Source organism: Caloenas nicobarica, chromosome 13, assembly GCF_036013445.1.
Source record: "Caloenas nicobarica isolate bCalNic1 chromosome 13, bCalNic1.hap1, whole genome shotgun sequence".
Classification (NCBI taxonomy): Eukaryota; Metazoa; Chordata; class Aves; order Columbiformes; family Columbidae; genus Caloenas; species Caloenas nicobarica.
In genome coordinates this window covers 1423472-1440764 of record NC_088257.1, presented here as the reverse complement: position 1 = coordinate 1440764, position 17293 = coordinate 1423472, and the positions used below count along the sequence as shown (strand labels likewise).

The window sequence follows — 17293 nt, the reverse complement described above, 5'->3', positions numbered from 1 at the left end:
TTGCTGTTGGAACATAGAATGCTGCTGAAGTACTGAACCGTGAACGCATTCATTATGTTTTGCCAAAACTCGGATTTAATGAACATACCTGCTCGCCATCACTGTCTTCACTACTGCTGAGTTTTAAGTCATCTTTCAACATACTAAATAAAAGGGAGAAAGTGAGACAAGTTTTCCCATGTACTTTAATTACTTTCAAAGCATTCTTCTATATTTCACCATGCTATTGTTGTACCACAAAGCGGGCTGTGGGGTGAAATCCAAAGGACACCATTCTAACGTGTAAGGTTTAAGAATGGTAAGTTAAGTCCCTCTTTAGAGAATAAGATTCTAGTACTTTGACTCCTTAGTCCATTCTGTTAAATTTAGAAAGGAAATGTGACACCATTTACGAAAGCAGGAGGAGCTAACTTGTGTATGTTCAACTTTTTATACACAATGGCCAAGAATACTGATTTAAATAGACTCAAGAAAGTTACCACTAGTGGCTGTTTCCTGTCCTGTGGCAACAGCACAACTTTTCTAAGCCATAATTATTTTATTCTTATTCAAAGCCATAATTATTTACGGTAGTCATACATACACACACTATTTCACAACACAAAGTATGTGAATGCACTGGAAAGATATAGCAAGGTACAGGGACTTTGTGCTTATGGAGAAACAACTTCGATTACAAAAATAAAATGTCTTACTCTGTCTGGTTCGATTCGCATCTGGGGAAAGAAAATGAGAAAGGATTAAATGTGTAATAGTTGAGTTCCACAGTACAGCTGTTCTACTGACAACCTGGAAACACCAGCCTCTAGGATCTAGATCCTGGAGTAGTTTTCATTGCTATCCTCTTACGGAAGATGCATTTATCTCCTTTTCTTAGTAAATATCATCTCAGCTTTCTCCCTGCACACCCCAGTTCAAGACGTGCCCAAGGCTCCTCTTGTTCTGGGACGTCTCCCATTGCAGCTTTGGGAAGAGCGCAGCTCTGGGTGCTCTGCACCGCTGGGACTAAACCAAAGCCACGTGTCGAACTGGCTGCCTAGGAGCCTCTTCTTACACCCCCGTGTTCTTGGGAAACTGACTGTAAGTCTATAATAATTGAGGGGGTTCTTTCTGTTCTATTTCCTCCCCAAAGGTCATGTCCTTTTTCTTGGTAATACTGTAACACATGCACTTTGTGATTGCACCACCACAAATGTTAACTTAGAATGACAAGTCTTCAGAATCTACGACCACTTTCATTAAACACACAATCAGCTGGTAAACCTTTATTTTTTGTTCGGAAACAATCTTTTAACAGTATATAATTGGTGTTTAGGTATGTGAAAGGTGGACTACAGCCATCTAGAATATTCCAGTCGCTTTTTACTTTTGATTCCAGTTGCAGGATTGCCAAAGCAAAACGTTGGGTCTGTGTCCATAACCAGTAGAAAAGTTTGGCTGCTTAGAGCTGATCCCCCTTTTCTGCTAGTCAAGGAGAATTACGCTGAAGTGTCTGTGCAAGAACTGACACATTCTACTAAAATAAATATCTGTTTTCCATATCTCTTAAACTATGGTTTGAGAAACATTTTATCAACAGCCACTTACGCTTTGGACTGATGACCATTGGATGTTTTTGATGAAGGATTATACCGTTCTAGAAGAAGAAAAAACAAATGCACAGTTGAAAACTCAGACAGCAAAATAAGTCATGTCAATGTTGCCACAAGCATACGGCCCCAGATAAACCCAAACCAGCTGAGGAGACAGCGGCGAATAACGACCAGCTGACGCCAGGTCCAACCTCCCATAGGCTGAACGAGTGGATGAGAGACAAAATACTAAATACAGCAAATAATCTAATCAAGAAAATCTAGAAAATTATTTAAGTTATTGATGTCTAAACCAACATAGACTTAATTTGTTATTAATGGTGTGAAAAACTGTTTTGCCTCTATCAAGATTAAACTATTGCTTTCTACATGCAGGAAACAGGATATAAATCAGCCCGCCAGGTTCTGACTCGTTTCAGCATCCCCACTTCGCTTTTGAGCGGATGAGCAATCTTTACATCCAGAAACGAAACCCAGAAAACAACTTGTACTACAGGAATACATACTGATATAATCTGCTTTTCAGGGTTTAATTCTGGCAAATCACTAAGTGTAGTTCAACAGAAACAACAACAGAGGCTGGTAGAAGTTTCTCAGAAAATTCAAACCAGAGTTAAAACCTGGTCGTGTGTTCTGACTAACTTTGCCGCTCCATTTACACACCTAAGGATCAGTGGCTCCTATAGCATAAGACTATGGTTCAGCATTATGGAATTAAGTTTTAATTTGTTTCCGTAATTCCCTACTGTATCAGGTGTTTAAATTACGCTGCTTGTGAATGTCTAAGAATAAACCATTATTCTTTCACTATTTAATCTGGTTAATCAAGCCAAGAGGGAGTGGAAAGACTTTTGGAAGGTAGCAGCACCAATCTAGTTCAATTTTACCTAATATGTCACCTGTGCTGAATTATTCAGTTCAGTAATATTCAAACCAATGATACAATTAAAGAGAAATAAAAGCTGCTTTTGTCTAAAATCTGAAAATGCATTCTGGACAAGGAATTCAAGACTATTACAAAGCATGTTACTATACGAGGGTTCTTTCTTATTTTTTAAAAAGACAAAGTGAAAATGAACGGTGAAACTGCAATGTGACTTTTCTATTGAAATATACCCAGAAGCGCTATTTTGGTTTCTAAGATGTCCCCAAGCAGCGAGTTGTCTCTTTTTTTTTTTTTTTTTTAAAGCGTGTTTTGTTGTATCTAGTACTCAGCTATTTTCAATTAGATCAACCAAGGAGGGATGTTTTCAAGAATTAGAAAATGTGACAAACTAAAAATCAATTATTTTTTATTCCCAGAAGATAGTAACAACCCCGGTAACTCAGTTTTAACTTTCTAGACCCCAACAAGAAATGCAAAAGAAAATCGACCAATTGCTTCATACGTTACAACTTGAGAAAGTACAGAAATCTTAACTTCAACTCCATCCTATGACCAGTCTGGAAAACCTCATTCCCTAAAAAACACGACACACTAAGAATCACAAGAAAAACATTAAACATATTACAGGAAGTTTAATATACTTACTCTGTTCCCCAGTGCCAAAAGTGGACTGTTGAGACTCCTAAGGGAATAAAAGATCATAAACATTTGTTTCACTGGGAATTTTAACATCTCAGAACCCATCCCTTAGCAAGATGTTCTTGCTGCTTAAAGGATGGTACCTGACATCTAAAAAAAGAAAAGAGGCTGATAGTGAAACAGAAAGAGTGATTCTTTATGTGGCCTCAACTCCTCCAGGCAGTTCAGTGCGTTCACCCTCCTAACACACAGGAAAGCTTTGCTGCTGGTTTTATGTATTTTCATTCCAATTCTTTTCTCTGCATTTTTCTTTTTCAGACACGTACAGTATTGCAGCGGACAAGCAATGAGTATAGTAACTACCTATCAACCAAAAAAATAAATCTCAGCTACTAAGGAGCCCAAGAGACAATGAAACTTAAAATAGGATACGTAACTTCCTTCGATAGATAATGAATCTGTTTGCTATAAATCCAGCCTTGAAAGATGAAGCCTTGCAAATTTTAGCACTTGTATGATCTTCAGTACTCCCATTCCGAAACACAGGAGATTATAAATTCTTTTAAAACACTCAAATATGGCTTTAACAAACATGCAAAGGCCGAGTGACTGAAAACCCCCTTCTAGGTTAGAGTGTCATTTTAAAATAGGACCTTCCTGACCTCCTTTGAAAATGAGGACAAATGGAGGCACCATAAATCAAAACTGAAAATGTTGGACTCAATTCATGAAGTTACACACAGGCGTTTCGCTGAAATGCTCTGGCAACGGCGAACCAGAATAACAATTCAGCAACGGAGTCCCACCCTGTTGGCACACCTGTGCACCTGTCTTCCCAGCCCACCAAATCAGTCATGTGCAGCAGTTATAGACACAATTTTCAAAATTTAATTTTTTAAACACATGAAAAATTACACAGCAAAGCACTCTGAGATATTTCTAATTTCCCTTAGCTTGTTTTTTCAAAAGTAAGAGCAGTTGCAACAATGCATCGAACAAGTTATTATTTTGACAGGGAACCCAATAGGGAACTTTTCTTGCAGGGTGTTTCAAATGCCTCTCATCTTTACTAACTGAAAGGGACAATAAAAACAAAATTAACCTATGTTTAAAGTGCAAAGGGAAGATGAAGTTGGAGAGAAGCCTTACGACTTCAACAGAAAGCAACAGCTACACCTCCAAATAAAACCTGATGTGTGTCTTTTACACAGGTAAGAGGAGCGCACGTGTGATTCCCTGGTTGCCTTTTTCCACTGGCAGCTCACACAAGCGGACAAACCGTGACCTGAGACCTGGCAGGAGCCAAACACCATCTCCAGAGCGGCTGCTGAGCGCCAGCCCAGGACCCGGCGCCGTCCTCCCACCAGCGCCGCCCGGGTTCTGCAGAACCACCGGCCGCAGCGCTCCCGCAGCCACCCTCCCACCGCTTCACTTACATACGCTTTAACGAGGTGTTACGTCTAAATGGTGCAACTTTTTCCACCTCTCTTGCCAGCTATTTTGTCTTTGAATACATACTTCTTTAAGAAACTCAGATTAAAAAAAAAAAGCTATGCTTTCGACTCCAAAGTTATTTATAGCAGTATCTTCTAAGGGTCTGCTTCAGAACAAAGAAATTAAAAACAACTTAAAGGAAGGAAACCCTTTTCACCCAAGTGTGCTAGACTGCTGAGGTTAGATAGTGAAGACACTTAAGCAGGAAACTAAATCGCAGCTCGTGCTCAAACACACAAAGTGTGGGGAGAACAGCGCGGCCGGGGCGAGCGGCGGCACCGGGCCCTCGTTTGTAGGTCACCGGCTTGGCTGCCGGCCCGGCTGTGCTCAACGGGACCCATTTCCCTCTAACGTCTGAAATCTCAGGTCAGACCTGAGGGGTTTTTTTCTCAGAAGAAGGTTCCTGTGTGACAGCGACAGGGCCCTGAGCGCCCGCCTGCCCGGGACCTCCCGCCAAACGAACCTGAGGAGAATCGGGCTCTTCGGAGACGTCTCCGGGTCACAGAGCAAAACCCGCCAGAGCTCTGGCCTCGCTTTGAAACAAAAAACTTCCACCCTCTAAGAAACAGCTGCGTTTTTTAGTATCTTTTACAAACACACCAGTATTTTTGGAGTTTTTGACCACAAGCCCGTGGCTTAAAAAAAGTTATAAAGGATAAAATTATGGAGTGTTAGGTCACTGGATAACATTTTTTTAATCAAGACTCAGGAATCTGCATTTTTTTCATAGCATCCAGTAAACTTTTCCTGACCTGTTTTCATGAAGTTTTAGCATCTGATTCAAAGAGTTCCTGATAATTATTAGCTATATTTATAGCAATGCAGAGAGGCCCCGGTCAGAAGATTGTGTCCATTCAAGCTACTCATTATTTACACACAGGGAAAATCATCTTATCCCAACAGTCTTAGAAACAAAACTGACTGGTCTAAAGGGAGCTTGATTTTATGTGTACAGGCAAAACACACCAAACTTCTGCACCAAGAAGGAACACTGTGAAACACTGCAGCGTTACTTGTGACTAAACGGAGCGCAGCATAAAAGAGAACGAGCTTTCCTCGAACAGGGCTGCTTGGTTCAAGTAAAGCACTGCTGTGTTTTGTTTTCTGAATTCTGCTCTGGATCCAGACTGCACAAGCCTGGGGCTCGCTAACTCGCTGGAATTCTGCGAAGCTCCCGCTGCCAAGAACGACAGAGGGGAGAAGGCAGAGGAAATTATAGGCTTTGGATGCGGAGAGAGAATTTGAGCAAGTTCCATGGCTAAGATGTGCAGCCACAGGGAAAAAAAAAAAAAAAAAAGCCAAGCTGGCAAAAAGTCAAAAGACTCAGAGCAGCCATAAATGGAATTTTTTTGCAAACTGGGTGAAGAAACACAATCCAGGTTGATAGGTTCAGAAAACCACAACTTGCCTTTTTTGTTCAATCAGGATGACTGTGCAATCTTCGGGAGTTGTTCTCTGCGTCACAAAGACACATTTCTTCACGCTTTCTTCCCAAACTGAGTCAAATACCAGAGAAATGCAGAAACAAGCAGTTCTAGGAGCCCCACAATCAAGTGTGCTCAAAAGTATGTGAAGGGAAAACACTCCCCAAAAGGTTCAGGAGTAAGTTTTCAAAGCAGACAAAAAAGTACCTCTGTTCATAAGGAAGGGTGTGGAATTTCTTTCTTTACAACAAAAGGTAAGAAGTATTTCTAAGTTCAGTTTTATATAACACAGCAAATAAATCCTGACTAAAAGTAATATACACAAGATTAATACTGATCTTGTGTTAAGAAAATGGATGACATGATTCATTTCTAGATATGCCTTCAAAAGTAAAGCTGAGAAGTGTAGAGTACGTTCTGCATTTTCAGGTCGCCGGGGAGAAGCAAGATGCAGCGAGAGGAACACACGATGCAGAGGGTCATGACGACGGGGACATCGAACGAGAACGGAACCACTGAATTTGCACTGCCAGAGGTTTGTGGATGTGCATTTACAACACGGGACCTGGAATCCTGGGCCAAAAAAAGGTGGTGCCAAAGCATTCACATAAGACAATTGGTTTAGACAGGTTATGTTGGAGATTTTAGTGAGAAAATCTTCTTAAAATACTTTACTGTTCTGTTTTGGGGAGCAATCTGGATCAAACAGGAATCGATAACAGCAAGTGGTGCACCACAGCAGCAGCCTGGGCAGAAAAAGCGTAGTCTGCGGTATTATAAAGGTAACTTTTAAAAGACAAACAGCATCATTTCTTCACTTTGAAGCTATGCCAAATTCGTGCTGGAGTACCCCAATCTTCAGAGATACGCTGAGTCTGGAGAAATACTATATTGTGGAGTTAAATCTTTCACTGGTAATCAGTAGACACAGGAAACGAGCCCTGAGCCCAAGTGAGTCAGCTCCGCCAGCTGAACGGCGCTGGCTGCCCGCAGCGCCCAGCCCAGCACCCGCGGCCCACGGCGGGGCCGCGTTTCGAGGAACCAGCGCCGGGGCCAGTTCGCCTGAAACCGCGGCAGCCGGGGCTGCCAGATCCAGGCTGGGAGGGAGCAGCAGCTCAGAGCCACACATGCTTCCCCAGAGGTGTCAGCTCCAGCAGCGCTCCTGGAAACCTGCCCCGTGCTGGCAGCGCCACCGAAAACCACTCATTTCTCTTTAGAATTAATAGCTCAACTGCTTCCGTAGTCATTAAGCATGCGGAAGGTTAGGAAGAGATCTTTCCAGACAAGTGATCTGAAAATTTCTTTAGCAAAACATCAGATTTTAAAACCGTCTTTTTTTTTTTTTTTTTTTGTAATTGAAAATATATAAGATTTAATAGAGCTATTAACGGACTTCAGAATTACAAGGAAAGTTCAGTTTATGTAGGAAAGTACATTTACAGTTCTTAGCATTCACCAGCCAGTCTCCATCGCTTTGCTAGATGGAAGCAAACACAACACTTCCTTTACTCAAAATGGTGCAAAGAGTTTCCTTAATATGGAAAAAGGCTCAATGGCACTTTCAGGCTTCAGGGGTATCTTGAAGAAGGTTTGAATTTATGAAACAAAAATTAAAAAGTAAAAGGAAAGCTATATTATAGACATCTTTGCAGACTGCTGTGTGTGTGCATAAACCAGAGGAAAAATGATGACATTCTCCATAAGGCTACTGCTGACAAATATTGTTGTGAAGCGAGACACAGAGATACAAAACACTGAAACAAACCCAGAACTATACAGAATTGAATTTAAGAGAGATACAAAATCCTGATCTTTCATAGGAGTTACTTTTTCAACAGCATTTGGTATGTGACTACAGCACTGACCTTTGTTGGAAAAGGAAATTTTGACGGTTCAGTTTTGCAGGGTGTATGAATAGCGGTCAGTGGCGGAGGCCAAGAATGGGTCATCTCCTGGAACCAGAACAAAGAAAAAAGCTATTAACAAAATTAAAGCAAAGATTTTAAGTTACCATCTTGATTCAAATGGTAACCCAGTCTATCAATTTTCAGTTCACTGTCCACACTTCACTAAGCTTTATATTGAAATCTTAATTTCCCAAATGTGTAACAATGATTTTGCATATAAACCTGAATCTTAAATTGTTACCCATGACAGTTAAGACATAATAACAAGTAGAAAGGCATAAATCGGTAAAATTGGTTTGCCTGAACACGAATTGCAGTAGAAGTCAGTGTCTGATCACTGCAGACTAAAGAGCATCTGTAGGATGCAGGGGCAGAAAGAAGAATCCTAGAAAAGGGACACCTATAAAGTTTGGGGGAAAAGGGGAAAACCAAATGCTTAAAGCTGGGAAGGAAGTGCCTGTGTTCACTCAGAGCATCTCCGAGGACCAGGCAGTGCTGAGGGTCAGAGCAAATGATAAGCTGTGGAAATGCTCAAGGGGAATCTGATGATTCTTCTGTGACAGTGGACGGATGACCAGGGGACCACATGAGGGGGTAACGAGATTTGTGGAAGTAAATAACCCAGGTAGAAAAGTTCTGACACAGGGTAGCAAAAAAAATTACTATAGTCTAACCTTATATTGGAATGCAAGGACTGTATTTTGGTGGAAGACACGGGTGATTGTGGTTGGGTTAATGTGAACAGGAAAGCAGCGAGGCCACATGGGAGGGGACGTGCGCACCCAGCGATGCCCCGTGTCCAGCTCTGCTCCCAGTGCTCCCAGCCTGCCTGCCAGAGGAGGAACTGGAGAGCTCTCCTGTAACAACTTGCAGTCAATTTAACAGACGCCAATCAACTGCAGAGCGCTTTCCACCTCCTCAGTCATGTTTGTATTTTCAACAAGTTATCACCAAAAGCACAGAGAACTTACTTTGAGGATCTCGTCCACACAGCTCACATCACCAGATGCTGATGCCTACAAATCAAAACTCAAGATTAACATCTCCCAAAGCAAATCAACATTAATATCAGATAGATCTGTATTTTTATGGTATGAGTCACATCCAGTTATGAAAAGCAAATACACGAGATCTATAAAACTGCCACAATAATCTTACTTTTCACTTGACAGTTAAAGTGATCACAGGCAATCAGTGATACTAAAAACTTCTAGAGAGAGAGAAAGAGAATCGCAGCTTTCAACCATTTCCTGGCAGAATCCGCTGGATAACATCTGGATTCAAATGCATGAGCATGAATGCACAGTAATGACAAACTGCATCATCAAGTCAAACGTACCTTACAGCATCAATCTAGAAACAGCAATAATTATGAAAGAACGAATCTTCTGCACCTCTGACTGCTGCAAGCAAAGAGGAAGCAAAGCTGCCATCCCATCCTCTGCAGCAGCATTAGCAAGTCAAGTCTTCACGAATAAGAACTAAATTTCTTTTCAAATTTCCTTACCTGCGTCCTGGATCTTATTTTGCTATTTGCTGAAGCCCCAGGAACAAAGGCTTGTCTCTAGCTCCCACAATTCAAGCAGTTAAATAGGAGATGCAAAGACATTATGAAGAAAGGCACTATCCTTGTGAGGTGTAATCAGAGTCTGTGCCATAACGATTTGGGAATTACCAAACTACTCCAAGTTGTTAACCCAGCAGTATCTGGATGCAGCACACCTGACACAAGTTCTGAACTCTGTTCAATTTGGTGTCCTTCAGGGTTCACTTATTTTCCCTAGGTGAAGGTATAATAATCACATCTCGTAATTGCTACACACTTCAAAAGAAAATCTGACATGCAGATAGTATCACTAGTCTAAGACAACATAGCTCCCAGTAATGACAATATCTGTATCCAGCTTCTCAAAATACTTGTGAATATCCTGCTATTTCACTTACTTCCGACTACTGACATACGCTACGAAAATTCGCCCCTCCAGGTTAAGTCAGCCTTTCTGAATGTCTCATAGCCTTTATTTAATTAAAAAAAAAATAAAATCACAGTATCCACATGGAAGAGGGCGAAGGAAATAATAATTACTTTTGTAGGTTCCCCATTTAAAGTACAGGCCTTCGCTGCTTAAGTTTAAGGTTCTTTGCCTAAAAGAACCCCTCACTATTACTAAAAACTAAGTTTCGGTTACATAGATTGGGATTTTAAAGAAGCTGGCAAATCCCAGCCCAAAGAGACTTACATTTAAGAAGCCAGAAATCAGAGAGCAACTTACATCTAGCGGCTGGGACGGTATTTTCAGCTTGGTGAGATGTGCTTTGCTGCTGGGCTTCAGGTCGCTGCCACTGCCGCCGTGCGTCTGGCCGCTGTAGTGTTCGGGTAACTTTGGTTCCATGGACTCCTGCCCGTCCATCGGCCTCACATACGCCGTGGGTTTCTGTAACATCGAACTGGACTTGGACATTAGCGAGGGTGGGAAAGACTGAGTAGAGTGTTGTCCGCTTGAAAACGAGGGTACACGGGAGGGAGAGTCCCAGTTGGCATCAGGATCGCGGGGGGATTTGGAACGTTGGTGTTCTTTGCCGTGGTGATCATTGCCATGGGATCTCGAATGGCTGGAGCTCAGCGAAGACACAGCAGAGGGTTTTCCCGGGCTGGAAGAACGGGGTTTGGAGTGTTCGGATCCATGCTGGCTTTTTTTGCGGCTGCCGCCGCCGCCGTACGAGTCGCGGTCGTGCCGCTGGCCGCTGGCATTACCGGCGCCGCCGCGCTGGGCGCCGTGCCCGCCCTGCAGACTCGACGAGCGTTTCTGGGACTGCGAGGACGTGCTGGGCGCTGGCCCCACCGGGGTCCATTTGCTGCTCTGGTGGGAGCCAGCGCTGTGTCTCTGATCACCAAAGAAACTTTGGTTCGATTTTTCATCTGGCGTTGAGGGTACAGTTGGTTTGGGAATTCCAACAAGCTTTTGTAGCGATCTGTCTCCTATAAGATCCTTCATTTCATCATAATTACCGAGCATGCTCTGAATACGACTAGACAATTTGTCCTCTTTGCTGGTCTGTGAAAATAATTTTGAAAAATAATGCGTTAAAATTCACAACTTCACTTCCAGTTAACTGACTTGATAACTACTGCAGTTAATCTAAATTTCAGGGCTAAGATCATGAGTAGCATCTACGTCTTTTTTGCCATTGTTTCCAATTCCCAATTTCGGCTCTCCAAGCAGTGATGTAATAACTCCCTAAAGCACAAGGAAAACCCCTATTCCAGCAGCAAGAACAGCTGAAACAGCACTAACCAGTGCTGCAAACAACACGCTGGTGAGCTGGATGCCAGCTCAAAAATTGGAGATGCCTGTCACCTGAAAGATTATTTCTGTAATATAGAATGTATTAATCCCGAAAAGTTTTAATTAACAGTAAAATAAAATCAGCTCAACCTCACCACTGTTTGTAATTTTTCATTGGTATTTATACTGGCACAATTCTCGTTGCCAACAAGACTAGGTATAAGAAAGCGTTCTTATCCAACCAGTGTGTTTTCAGATCAGGTGCACTGGATCTCTACCCATACAGCCCAACCAGCTTTAGTCAACGTCACACATGTGGGATTTGGTTACCAAGCACAGTAAAGTGATGGGAGGACAAGAATAATTAAACTAAAAAAATCCTCACAAACCATCTCTCAGCTTTCCTCCTGCAGGAGAGTTTTCGGTCTCAATGTTTTACGTCCAGCAAACCAGCTGAATAGTGATCAGCGAATGGGTCTGTGTTCAGAGGGACTTGAACTACCTAAGGAACACTTTAAATGGTACTTTTTTAGCTGTCCCAGGATTAGGTTATTTTTCCAGTTCTGTTCAGCAGAGCAAACCCGGAAGGAAAGGCAGCACAGCTTTAAAGCTGTATGAGATCATAAACAGAGGCAACTCCTTCAAAACAAACCAAAAAATCAGATATAAGCAACTGGCATACCAGTTAAAGCTGATAATTCTATTGTATCAGGCATTTCAGCATTTAAAATCAACCCCCTATTTAACCATTCTCTTTCTGAACCAGATTACTTCCATTGCACGTTAGAAAGTTTAGCAACAGGCTAAACATCCCCCAAAAACACTTTGGCATGACACAATGGACAGTTTAATTGTTTTGAGTCACTGTAGCAAAAGCAGAAGAAAGCAAAAAAAATGTGATGGTTTTATCATCTCTTTTCTCACTCAGCCCCTCCTTCATAAACATTATTATAAATCTGCCAGTAGAGCTGGTTTGTAACGGCCCATCCTTATTTTCCAGCTCTGCTTAAATACCTGGTTGACATACAGAGCTGTGGATCCAGAAAGTATGCAGATAAAGATAAATTTAAAATACAAATTTCCATACGACTTCTGCTATAAAAACTGCATTTGTAAGAACTGCATAAACTCACAACTTTGTATGGTTCAGCAAAGAGAGGAGAGTTAGGTGGAAAGGCTTCTTCACCCTGTTGAATTTCTTGATTTCGCCTTTCCCTTTCTTTCATACGCAGCACATTCCGGTCTTCACGGTTCATGTTGCTACGAATAAAAAAAAAAAAAAATTTTTGGTCAGAGAAGGAAAGGAGGAGGGTCAGGGAGCCCCTGAATCTGCTCTGCCAAAGGAACAGTCGCAGTTCAGAACCCCTTGGTGCCTGGAACTCCTCAAAACTGGAAAGATGTTTGTCCAGTTCAAGACACCTCACACTGTGAAGAGCTGTAACCCACAGTCTACAGGCAGCTTCTGTTCCAACAGGGGAAGTTTATGCAGGAAAAAAAAAAAACAAAAACACACACAAAAAAGGAAAAAAAAATCCACAAAGTCCTCAGGCAAGTAACTATTTCAACCTATTTCAGCTGTTTGAATCATGTAGCTGTTTCAACCCACGCTGCACATCTCCCATTCATTTCTAAAATACTTTTTCTCCTCAACATCCCCCAGATGTTCTGCAGTTTCACTACCTCATCCCTCCCCCCATTCAGTGCTCTCCATGTCCTCTAGATTTGGGGTTATTTTGCTCCTGACGTACCTTTCTTGGCACCCATTCTCCAACATATTCTGACCTCAAGCTTTGATGTTGTTTCCCGGTCTCCCTTCCTCCCAAAACATTTCTACTCAAAGCAGTGATTTCAGTGAAGTTCTGGCAACATTGCACCTTTTTCCTTAGATCACGTAGTGTTCTGCTGCAAAACAAGTGTTCTTTAACCACCGCTAAGTGCTGATCCAGACGCACTAAGCACATGAACTAGTCAAGCACCATTCAAATCATCCATACCAGAAACACAATTTTCATTTCTCGTTCCAACAGCTTACAAAATCCTATTTGGTGTTTCTGTTAATCCAAAAAGGGCACAGCGTTGGCTGGAGTTCAGTTGAGCCATCATCGTCATCTCGGACTTTGTCACTCGCGTTAGGAGACGGCAGCGGCGCTGGGGGACAGAACCCAGATGTGGGGCTTTTGGACCACGTGTTTGGTGAGAAACAAACAAAAAACCCAAAATAACCCACGACCAACACAGCCACATTGCCAAGGTTTTGCTGGCAAGGCTGTGAAAGGAAAGGGGCCCCAGCCCATCCGCTCCCCAGCGTCGCTCCATCTCCTGACACCGGCGGGCGAACCCTCATCCCGAACCCTCCAAACGTGACCCAAACCCAGCGCTGTCCGACCGGGCACCGGCGGATCTGCCAAGCACGTCTGTAACACCTGAATGAGTTTCATAAGCAAGAGAAAGCAAACAGTTCATTTAGCCAGTGCTGGTTAATTGGCTGCAATGAAACACTAATTTTGTTTGACAACATTTGGCCCTGAACGATAAACAGTCTTCAGAGAGAACGCACGTTATCTAGCAATTGGTGCAGGGCACACCCAGCTGCACCAGGCACAGACAACTCAAATCAATTTTAATTTTTTTTTTTTTAAAGGAGAGGAAAAAAAAGCTGGAAATCCTGCTTGTAATGAGGAATGCTACATTTTCAGAAGTCATTTAAAAATACCAAAAACTGCCTTAGCACTGCATCCAAGTCCCTCCCAAATATACCTATTCCAAATACTTTTCTTGTACCGTGAACAGCAAGGAGCATTTAAGGAGCTGGGACAGCACGCTGCTCCTGACTCGTGTGTCGAGTACAGCATCGCTGCTGATCCTCTCCCAAAAGCATGTACACAACCGGAAAATGCTACCCTGCCAGTTGTTAACACAAATGCACTCATGTGCCAGCTGTCAAAAAAGGGAGAAACTAAAAAAAGTAACTGCCCCATAACAACAAAATCAACAAAAACTCACCAATACACCAAACTGGAACGTGCTCTGGTGTCACCAAGAACTATTTAATACTCGTCACATAGAAGTGACAGTGTAGTCTTAACTTCTGGCTTTCTGGCTTTCTAAGTTATGGCAAAGAGAAAAAAAATGGAGGAAAAAATAAAACATTTCCTACTAAAATAACACATCTCTTTGCACAATGAAATACAAACAGTTCGCTCCTCCAGATAAAGTTTAAAGGGCAATCACCACGTTGCAAATACAGAAGCACCAAAGTCACCTTCATAGTTTTATAACACTGAAATAAGGAACAAAACTAAGAACAAGAGTTTACAGAGAATTCAAGTAATATTCATATGTGTCACAAAACGGGGAAAAACACCTTTTGGAAAGGCCACAGTATTTATTCTGTTTTCTTTCTCTCCTTGCGGGTCCCCCCGTGCAGCTCCGGGCCGGGGGGGCTGGTTTGCGGTGGCTCCAGAGAAGAGCTTGGTTAGACAGGCAGGATTCCTCAATTCCAACTGGGCAGCCATGGACTCGCTGCCAGGCACCTCACACTGAGATGCACCGTGAACACGAACAAGCTGGAGCCGTCATCTCATTTAGAGACGTGGATGCGAACGCACTCCTGCCCAGCTGCACCTCCAGCACGGGGCTGCTAACGCACTACCATCACAGTTGGACCGGTAATTCAATATAAATACAAACCAGTGAGTCACCGTTAATATAAATGTAAACGTTTCTCATTTCTCTAACACCAACGTAAACGTTTCTCATTTCTACAATAAAAATATAAATGTTTCCCTCCCACCCTTCATGTCAGAGGCTCCTTCTGCACATTCAACAGGGAGACCATCAAGTACCATAAGAGCTGGACGTGAACACCTTTGGGTGGGAGAGCTTTAAAAACAATAAATCAAATAAAGCCAAGTCGGCCTAGGTCAGGTTAATGTTTGACGAGCGCTCCCACGAAGGCAGCGCTCGCACTTTGCTGCCGGCGCTTCTTCCTCCCCGGCTGCCAAACGCGCAGAAAGCCCCAGAAAGCACAATGCGCCTGGACTTGCCGCTGCCACTCAGAACGCAAATCATCACCCTTAGTCAAGAAAAACTTCACAGGACTTTTTTTAAGAGCACATTGTTAATTCCAGTGCCTCGGTCAAGCGATGATGAAGTCGTTACCTCCTGCTCATCACTTTATCTGCCCCTCCATCCCTCGGACCTGCACTGGGCTGCCCAAGCACAACCAGCCGCGTCTGCTACCTGAGAAACCACCACAGCACAATGACAGGTCAAAGAATCACAGTGACCACCTGTAACTCAACACTAACTGCTGAAAAAGGACCTGGGGATCCCTTAGAACTGAAGAGGCTCACTAAGTGTAACGCTTCGTTAAACAAGTTTGGATGAGAAATGGGTACATCGCTCGGCACACACGAGATTCGGCACACAGAAGCCAGGGCTGCGTTTTGACGAAGGTAACAGTTCACACCCAGCAACTGGATTTTAGAAGCCAAGTTAAGGAGGAGATTTCTAACATCAGCAGTTGCAATAAAGCTCATTTAAAATCACGTTTTAAATCCATTTCTAAAACATGCTACTAAAATAGCTTAAAATAGTTTATAACCAGGAAGAATTTGCAAAATTGGTTTGATGTAATTTACTCGAGGGATCTCAAGAGATCTCAAACTACCCGTTCTTTAAAATGTCATACTTTCGTGCAAAAGCATTACACTGTAATGAAAATGTCTGGCTCTTTCCCCCCCAATGAACCCTACACAGAAACAAGGGTCCCCCCTTGTTTGCTTCATAGGAAGCAGAGCTGCTCACGGGACACCAACTTCCTGAGTTTCTGCATTTCTATTTGCTTCATCTTGCAATACCAAAATACTTTCAGGGACAGGAGGCTTTCTTAACCAAGGCAACGATATTCTTTTTAACACCACCTGAAGCTCAAGTCCTGACATCCTTGTCAGAAGACAACAAAACTAAAAGCACTACAGAGCAGACTGGACTCAGAGCTTTGCCATCCATTGAGAACACAAAAATTTGTTTCTCACACAAATCCCAACTCCCCAGACTTCGGCCAATTCAATCTCACACTCAGACAACGACATTTTCCTCATCCTTTCAATTCTCCATCACTGGCAGATTCTATAATTTGCACAGTGCAAAAAGATGGAGCATCATGAACACGAAACTTTCACATGCAGCCTTTTCAAGTCCTCACAGGTTGACTAAATCATATTCTAATGCTGTTTCCCAACAATATTCTGCAGTTGAATTGGGCGGACACTTAATAACCGCGTTCCTGTGCCTACATGTTCTTCTCTTTAAACCTTGAAGCCAAGACAAGTGGTGTTTAAATTTTATTAAGCAATAGTTATTCAGACATCCAACGTTAATCTCGCTGTTAAAGTTCTAACTTCCTCACATTAATTTACTTTCATAAAAGACATAATTACATTGGAGTGTTATGAACTCTACAGCATTAGGATTAAGGAAGGATTATTCATTTAACAGAAATTCTCTGATAAATATGCTCTGTGTAAGATTTGAAACAGCACATCATGTTTCAATGAGGTGCCATCTAAACTATATGAGTGAAAATGCCAACGGGAACAGTCACATTCATTTCCAGGTTCACATCCTCCTGCCACCTGAACAGAACTACAGAAAAAGGATGAGTTCATCACAGACATCACCCAGGTTTACCTGCCAGTTCCCCCAGCCTCAGTGAAGGACCATCTATCTGCACCGGCCCACAAGACCTTGATATGGGACATCCTATGGTGACCAAGGTTCGCACACTGCTGCACAACGTTCTAAAAGAACATTGGGTTTGCGATAATAAATCCTGCAGCTGCAGAAACCACTTGGGTCTTTGGTAACTGCTCGCAGGAGTAAGGTCTCTTCCATGTGAGAGCGCAGAGTAAATACCGATAGCATCTCTGACTCTTCCCTTGCTCTTTGAAGCACAGCTTATTTTCTAAACATCACTTTTATTTGATGCATCTTCACAACACAAGTATCAGAGTAACACAATATTTTGGGGCTTTTAAACCATCCTGTGCCCAGCTCTACA

The 17293-nt window shown here is 42.5% G+C and overlaps 1 protein-coding gene across 2 annotated transcripts in view; it reads right to left on the bottom strand.

The window, feature by feature from the left end:
- Window positions 1-17293, bottom strand: part of AFF4 (ALF transcription elongation factor 4) — a 45892-nt gene that overhangs the window by 19078 nt on the left and 9521 nt on the right. The window contains exons 2-9 of one of the 2 annotated variants that reach the window (XM_065643789.1): window positions 12363-12489; window positions 10216-10998; window positions 8914-8958; window positions 7901-7987; window positions 3124-3160; window positions 1588-1636; window positions 696-716; window positions 89-143 (exon numbers count right to left, since the gene is read on the bottom strand). In XM_065643789.1, the coding sequence (XP_065499861.1) occupies window positions 89-143; window positions 696-716; window positions 1588-1636; window positions 3124-3160; window positions 7901-7987; window positions 8914-8958; window positions 10216-10998; window positions 12363-12485 (1200 nt within the window). In that variant the 5' untranslated portion in view covers window positions 12486-12489. Of the gene's footprint in view, window positions 1-88; window positions 144-695; window positions 717-1587; window positions 1637-3123; window positions 3161-7900; window positions 7988-8913; window positions 8959-10215; window positions 10999-11618; window positions 11674-12362; window positions 12490-17293 lie in introns of those variants that run through there. The other variant, XM_065643790.1, reaches the window with a different exon arrangement.